At 45.1% G+C, this 8513-nt stretch overlaps 1 protein-coding gene across 1 annotated transcript in view; it reads right to left on the bottom strand.

Annotated features, from left to right (window-relative positions):
* Positions 1-367: 367 nt before the first annotated feature.
* Positions 368-8513, bottom strand: part of iffo2b (intermediate filament family orphan 2b) — a 49040-nt gene continuing 40894 nt past the window's right edge. Inside the window, exons 6-8 of the mRNA XM_056274751.1 lie at positions 6795-6966; positions 4164-4262; positions 368-3917 (exon numbers count right to left, since the gene is read on the bottom strand). Of these exons, the coding sequence (XP_056130726.1) occupies positions 3684-3917; positions 4164-4262; positions 6795-6966 (505 nt within the window). The 3' untranslated portion in view covers positions 368-3683. The remainder of the gene's footprint in view (positions 3918-4163; positions 4263-6794; positions 6967-8513) is intronic.

Raw genomic sequence — 8513 nt, 5'->3', positions numbered from 1 at the left:
TCCGGATGTCCGAGCTCCTCACCCTATCTCTAAGGCTGAGCCCAGACACCCTACAGAGGAAACTCATTTCAGCCGCTTGTATCCGTGATCTCACTCTTCCAGTCACTACCAAAGCTCATGACCATAGGTGAGGGTTGGAACGAAGACTGACTGGTAAATTGAGAGCTTTGCCTTCCGGCTCAGCTCCCTCTTCACCACAACGGTCCAGTACAACGTCCACATTACTGCTGATGCTGCACCAATCCGGCTGTCAATCTCCCGCTCCATCCTACCCTCACTCGTGAACAAGACCCCGAGATACTTGAACTCCTTCACTTGAGGCAACAACTCGTCCCCTTAATGTTTCTCAGGTCAGTATTCAGGTAAAGCTTACACATTGCACCTTTAATAACACACCTACATTTTTAGCACTGGTTCTTCCTGTAAAATCGTAAGAGGACACCTCCAGTCAACACACACATTAACAAGGAGGGTTTAGACAGTCGTGTCACTTGAATCTCATCAGATTCAGAGTGGGAAGTAGAGACAATACATTATGCCCTGAATTTTGCCTGAATCATTGGTTTGGGGGGGGGACAAGCCTTTGCAACCTAATACATGTATAGTATGTCTGTACAAACACTGTAATTTAAGACTGTAAAACTCCTCAGAAATATTAGAAATCACAGCTCGAGATTATACATCTTTTTCACATAGATATACACTCATCTTCGTCAAGTAACTTTACACATTTGCTTTGGTTGGCTGGTTAGTGTGTGGTTCAGATGGTGGTTCAGGATGGCGCGTGTTATGATGTCGGACAAGGTACGACGTGAAAGATGCCGTATCGTCTCATTTAGCCTCCTGGTCCCCGCCGTACAGTCAGCTGTGAGCTTGTTTAGTGTAGAACATAAGGAAGAACATAAAGAACAGTAGCAGGATAAGCATGGCTCTTTGCTACTTGCCGGGCTGGTTTCACATCAGCGCTCAGGTCGCCGTGACTCTAAACACTGTGGTGGAAAATAAGGAAAGTGGTGGTTTTTCTTGTCCTTTTGCGGTGATGTGATGTGGTTTTCCAGTAACTAAAACATCAGGAACAAGGGTGCTACTCCTGTCACAATATGAGAAGATGTCTTTTCTGGATTAGAGTAATTTAAAAAAACAGTGAAAAATAAGTATTTTTCTGACACATTTAAATATAGTTAATAGTTGATTAGAAGAGACACTTTCTTTAGAATAAAAAAGCAGCGCATTTGTCTGCATTGCAGCTGTTTTGTTCAAAATAGAGCGAGTTATAGAAATCCAATGGACGCGTTTCTTGTCTTCTGCGGAACATGCTGAAATGACAGAGATGTGTGACTTGACATTCTGCATCTTTAAAACTCCCGAGACAGAGGAAGCACTTGTCTGTGATCCAACGAAACACGTGGTAATTATAATACAAATATAAAATACATGGCCAGAGAGAGCGCCTCCATCCCCATGCACTGGGCAGCTCCTGCACTGACCCAATGAAGCAATAACCAGTGAAACATGAGACAACACAATCTGTTGCATAAAGAGCCATATGAACAGAAAGGCCTCTGGGGTATACGATCACATGCCGACAGCCCTCTATGTACAATCATACAGTTCTAGCCCCCGTTTGAGAGCAGACAAAGCAGGACGAGTAATGGACATGGAACAGTGCCCCCTGTAGGACAGGAAGTTAACCATCTGACGTCGACAGGCCAAGCAAGCCGAGTTAGCATTAAGATGAGTTGGCCAGAGGAAGTCCCAGTTAAAAGGCCAGTTCATAGTCTTGACGTACCAAACACGGATTGTACTCCGCTGGGGGTAAAATGACGCAATAGTGGACCTCCGCATACATCCGCCTGCCCGTGTCCGCGCGAAGCTCAATTTCTGTGACCGCGCGTCCCGAGCGTCCACGTACCGATGTCGCACAAAACACAGCTCGGCATGAAACTGTTTCACATCGGCATGCATTTCGCGTGGCACCGCAAAACCTCTTTAGTTTCTTCTTCGCGGCTTTACAACGTTCATACAGTATGGAGACGATGTTTTTCCTCACCCATACTTCTCATATCCCTCGCCAACATGCTGACCTCCCCCTCTCTATCCCTCCCTTTGTTAACTGGTCGAACATGCCACCTCCGCCAGGTTTTTCTTTCCGACACCAACACGGCCTGGCAACAGAGCAGCTCTTCTTCCTCGTCCGGGGCAGCGCCATGTGGTTTACAGTCTGTCACTTCTGGCGGGAAAGGAAAACGACGCACCAAGATTGCGGGAAATGTAGGCCTTTGGTATGTGTTGGTACGACCGGACTATGAAAAGACTATGAGAAGGTGTGGTCCGTCTGCACAGTGTGTGCGCCCTGTACTTATAGACTACGTGAGCGCCCTTAGACCAGACGCCATCCAGGCCTTAAATAACAGCGGCTGTAACATCCTGGTAAATGTACACTTTTTGGTCTTCTGAAGACTGAAGGAAAGGAAAGCTACTGAAAAAATGATTCCTTTGGTTTCCTCTTAAGAGGTCTGAAAACGTGGATTTGGTTAAGGATCTGAAACTAGGAATGAATTGCATTCCTCTGACAGTGTAACGTACCAGCTCTCCTTTTAAGATGTCGGCAAACTGATGCGGTGGGGTTGAATACCAGAGAACGACGACCGGCTTGGAGCTCAGAGTTTAGCCAGCGGACAATCAACATAAGGCAGTGTAAGTCAAATAAATCAGTTTATCATCAGTTTGCATTGATTGTACTACATTCTTACTGGTGTTGGCATGTCTCTCCGGGGGGCGGTGGCCTCCGCTCCCCGAGCTTGACCCTGATGGGGCACTGTTCCAGCCGTTACCATCGCCATAACAGGAAAAGGAACTCGTATCATTTTATACTCAAACGCACACACAAAAATAACTTTCAAAACGGCAGATAGAAAACACCTGCTCTGCTTAAAAGGCGAAGAGTATGGGGTTGTAGAGAAATGAGAGGGGGAGAAGCCAGTCAAAAAATAAGGCCAGCTAAGTTGCATAGAAGTTGAATAGTGCATTGATGCAGCAAAAAGGCTGTGCTCCTTTCCTCCGTCAGACCCTGCAGATTCCCCTCACCACTCGAACCGGACACTCGCTTCCACTAGTCGGTGTCTTTGGCAGAAAACACTTCAATAATCTGTGTGTAACAAATAACGCTCTGAAAACCTTCAGTATGTGATTCATTTTTCATTTGGGGGGGTGGGGCCCTGAAGTTTTTGTGGTCTCAAATAATGTAAAAAAAAAGACAAAAAACTCAGAAGGACACCAAAATGAATAATGTTTATGTTCCCACTCCTGAAGTAAGTCGAGGGCGTCTATGAACCAACAGTTAATAAAAGAAAGAAAGAAACCATGTCTCCGCCCAGCTTAACTGTTAGAAAATGGCCAACTTTGAGGAAGAGAGCACAGCTTGGACACGACACGATGCACCCGTCTCTTTCCTGCCACAACAACGGAGACACGGTAGAAGCACCAGATGTGATTGGCCTCAGCAGCCGCGACCTCCGGTCTGCCCGAGCACAAAGTGACCCTGTCGGCGAGTCAGGCCCACCACCTCCACCCAAGCAGGGCAGACCTCTGTGAGCATCTTTTTTTTTTTTTTTCATTTGTTTCCATTTGTCAACGAAGAAAAGTCCAGAAAGAGACGGGGTGGACCGGGGCTGGACCGCCCATCAACTGGCGGATCCGTCTGCCTCGGTGTCCTTGTCCGAGATCTCGTCCTGGATCTCGTCGGTGTTCCCTGAGTCGCTGCTAGCCACAGAACTAATGGAGGGAGAGTTCCTACCACCTTTTATCATCCTCCGGCAGGTCTCCATCTGTACGTCCAGGCCCCTCTTCATGCTGCACATCTCCATGTACTCGTGCAGATGTCGGTTCATGTCGCTCTTTGCTGTGGCCAGCTCCATCTGCAGGAACGCGACAGGAAGAGAAATGTGGCGTCACAGAGGGGTAAATACAGAGAGAGATGAAGGAAAATACATACGGGTTATCAAACCATTTGTGTTTCATTTCTGATGTTCCTTTCTCATACATATCACGTTCAACAGCATGCACAGAAACATAGACTGACATCTTTTTGGTCCCTCTCACACACACACACACACACACACACACACACACACACACACACACACACACATAGAGGATGCTACCTCGATCTGATCGATTGTTTCCTGGTACTCTTGCTCTCTGGTCTTAAAAAGCGACTCCGTCTCATCTATGAGGCTGCCAAGGCTTCGATCCTGAGAGTCCTGAGAGCACAAACAGACGCCAAATCCATCAGGAATTAAAAAAATGTCATACCAGGCAAATACCGGGCAAGTCATCAGCTAATGTCAGCCTTCTCTTATTGGTCTCAGTTGAGGTCCCTCGCCTCTTATTTGAAGAGGTCGCTGTCGACATCAACTGACTAACTTTACTTGATTGACTTCCCATGGTCCTGTGATGGACTGGCGGCCTGTCCAGGGTGTCTCCCTGCCTGCCTCCCAATGACTGCTGGGATCATACAATATGTAACATTAATATTTTATATATATATGTACACTACCGTTCAAAAGTTTGGGATCACCCAAACAATTTTGTGTTTTCCATGAAAAGTCACACTTATTCACCACCATATGTTGTGAAATGAATAGAAAATAGAGTCAAGACATTGACAAGGTTAGAAATAATGATTTGTATTTGAAATAAGATTTTTTTTACATCAAACTTTGCTTTCGTCAAAGAATCCTCCATTTGCAGCAATTACAGCATTGCAGACCTTTGGCATTCTAGCTGTTAATTTGTTGAGGTAATCTGGAGAAATTGCACCCCACGCTTCCAGAAGCAGCTCCCACAAGTTGGATTGGTTGGATGGGCACTTCTTTGAGCAGATTGAGTTTCTGGAGCATCACATTTGTGGGGTCAATTAAACGCTCAAAATGGCCAGAAAAAGAGAACTTTCATCTGAAACTCGACAGTCTATTCTTGTTCTTAGAAATGAAGGCTATTCCATGCGAGAAATTGCTAAGAAATTGAAGATTTCCTACACCGGTGTGTACTACTCCCTTCAGAGGACAGCACAAACAGGCTCTAACCAGAGTAGAAAAAGAAGTGGGAGGCCGCGTTGCACAACTGAGCAAGAAGATAAGTACATTAGAGTCTCTAGTTTGAGAAACAGACGCCTCACAGGTCCCCAACTGGCATCTTCATTAAATAGTACCTGTTAGAGCCTGTTTGTGCTGTCCTCTGAAGGGAGTAGTACACACCGGTGTAGGAAATCTTCAATTTCTTAGCAATTTCTCGCATGGAATAGCCTTCATTTCTAAGAACAAGAATAGACTGTCGAGTTTCAGATGAAAGTTCTCTTTTTCTGGCCATTTTGAGCGTTTAATTGACCCCACAAATGTGATGCTCCAGAAACTCAATCTGCTCAAAGAAGTGCCCATCCAACCAATCCAACTTGTGGGAGCTGCTTCTGGAAGCGTGGGGTGCAATTTCTCCAGATTACCTCAACAAATTAACAGCTAGAATGCCAAAGGTCTGCAATGCTGTAATTGCTGCAAATGGAGGATTCTTTAACGAAAGCAAAGTTTGATGTAAAAAAAATCTTATTTCAAATAAAAATCATTATTTCTAACCTTGTCAATGTCTTGACTCTATTTTCTATTCATTTCACAACATATGGTGGTGAATAAGTGTGACTTTTCATGGAAAACACGAAATTGTTTGGGTGATCCCAAACTTTTGAACGGTAGTGTATATAGTGTGTATATATGTATGTATGTATGCAGTTGTCATCACGACTCTCCTCTACAGCTGTGAGGCGTGGACCCTGTACAGCCGCCACCTCAGGATGCTTGAGGCCTTCCACATCAGATGCCTACAATGCATCCTGAGGATAACCTGGCGTGACCGAGTGCCCCGTTCTGAAATACTCTGTAAGATGAGCTGCATCAGCATGGAGGCTACCGTCACCCAGCACCAACTTCGCTGGCTCGGTCATGTCATCAGGATGCCAAAGGAGCGCTTACTGCGTACAGCACTGTATGGCCAGCTACAGCTTGGCCGCCGCTTGGCAGGGGGCCAGAAAAACGGTACAAAGACCAACTGAAGACCATCATGAAAAGATGCGGCCTGAACCCGAGACAGCTGGTGGACACTTCCGCCCAATGCTCCATCTGGCGGCAGCTCTGTCAACAAGGGGTGCAAAAGCTCGAGGACGACTGCGGTGATCGATGGACCAGGAGACGCCTGAAGAGACATGAAGCCAGTGCCACACCTACACCCCCAGTCAGTACACCTACACCCCCAGTCAGTACACCTACACCCCCAGTCAGTACACCTACACCCTCAGTCAGTGCTCTCACCTGTTCTGTCTGTGGCAAACAGTGTGGATCGTGGATTGGGCTTTACAGCCATAAGAAGACTAACAAGTAACAGAGGCAGGATTGTCATCGTCGGACACGACGGACAACCTTAAGCTAAGCTAAGCTATGTATACAGTATGTATATATAAAGCTCTGCTACTACACGCCTCTCACATTTTGTATGCTTAAACTCTGTTTGCTTGTTAACTATACACAGATCTAGAATTCTCAAGTACAGCGAAAACCAAGGTTAAAATTTTTACTTTCACCTTTTAGTTAAATTACTCTTTACATTTTAGATAACTCTTCTCAAATGTTATGTACATGTGCCTCACATACAACCAAAGTCTAAACCCTGCTATCTGAAAACTCATTTGGCAAATGGAAAGGATTTGGATTTGTCCGTGTTGGGTGATAGACGCAGGTGTGACTCACTGGCTCCGCCCCCTCTCCATTGTTGTCGGTGGGACAGGTGGGCACGCAGGTCGTCGTGGTGACAGCGTAGGGCACGTTGTAGTTGGTGAAATCCTCCCACAGCAGCAGCGTCTCCTCGTTCTCCTCCCAGGTCAGACTGTCGCAGTCGTCATCGATCTCAAATGTTTCCCGCCTGACAACAGAGGAGTTATCTGAACAATGTCTGCACGGGAGAACCAGGATGGAGAGAACCAAGGAGAGAGAGAGAGGGGAAAAGGAGAGGAACAACCACCACATTCAGCAAACCTCACAGGACAGACAAGACAGATGACACAACTGTAGTGGTGGGCAATGTGAATGAACAAATCTTGTTTAAATGAATAAATTTCATGTCCGATACGTACCGAATCTCTGATGGTTCAGTGAACTATCAATGAAGGAGACGTCAGTAAGTTCAGTATGAATAATACTGAATTTACTGACATGCCTTGTTTAGCTGAGACATATGATGGAACTACAAAACTAAAAATCGTGAATGTCTCCGTAATGAACAGGTCCTGTACTGAACATGATCTGTTGTTCACATGCTTGGTATGAAGGCATCTAAACTCGCTTTAGGCTGTACATTAAGCAGCCCACTTGAAGGACGAAACGTGTTGTTAGAGTTAAAAAAAATACAAGAGATTCGTATGGCAACTGCAAAGTAAAAACTAATGTGGTTTGGGAAGAGGAAAACTATCTTGTATCTGAAAAGGAGATTTTTGAGTAGATTTTCATGAACGGTGTCTCACCCACCACTGAAGAGTAAATACAAAGAAGACAGAATGAAGAGGAGTAAAAGAAAGACAACAAATACAAAGAAAACAAGAGGCCAAGAAATGGTAGACTGGACAGATCAACTTGAAAACGGTGTGTCAGGTTGGCTCTGGTCTAGATAGGCAACCATGGAGAGCCAAAACTACTCAGATTTTCCTTCTAACTGGTCACTACACCAGCAGATCCCCTGGGTAATCCATCTTTGACTAGAGGTGTGCAAAACCCGATGTGCTAACTTGATTTTAAGGAAATTCTGCATATATCTCTCCAACTGAAGTTTTTCTGTTGTTCTCGGTACTCTACTTTCTCAATGGCTCAGCTGAGTTGTGGTGTCCCTCAAGGCTCAGTTCTTGGCCCTCTTTTCTTTATACATGCTGTCTCTTGGCCAGGTCATTCAAAATGATGATGTGTTTTATCATTTTTATACTGACGATACTCAGTTATTCGTGCCACTAAAACCCTCAGATCCTAGCCGTCTAGCAAATCTCACAACTTGCCTCTCTGACATTAAATCTTGGATTTCCGAAAATTTTCTTAAATTTAATGATAAGTCTGAGGTCATTCTGTTCGGTCCCCCAAATTCCATCAGGCCTTTGGGTACTAATCTTGGTGGTCTGTAAGGTAGTCTTAAGCAGTATGAGAGGATTCTTGGGGTAATATTCGATGCTAACCTCGGTTTTAATAATCAAATCAAACATATTATTGAGTCATGTTTTCTCCAGCTCAAGGTAATCTCCAAAATTAGGTGATTTTTAACTATTGCCTATCTGCAAAAAGTTGTACATGCTTTTATCTATACTCGGCTTGATTATTGCAATGCACTTTACTCGGGTATCGGCAAGGGCTCCCTCCACCGTCTGCAGTTGGTACAAAACGCTGCTGCTCGGCTCATTACCGGGTCAATAAGGCATGACCATATCACTC

The sequence above is a fragment of the Lampris incognitus genome, chromosome 2 (assembly GCF_029633865.1).
Source record: "Lampris incognitus isolate fLamInc1 chromosome 2, fLamInc1.hap2, whole genome shotgun sequence".
In the NCBI taxonomy this organism is placed as follows: domain Eukaryota; kingdom Metazoa; phylum Chordata; class Actinopteri; order Lampriformes; family Lampridae; genus Lampris; species Lampris incognitus.
This window is presented reverse-complemented; position numbering and strand designations above follow the sequence as displayed.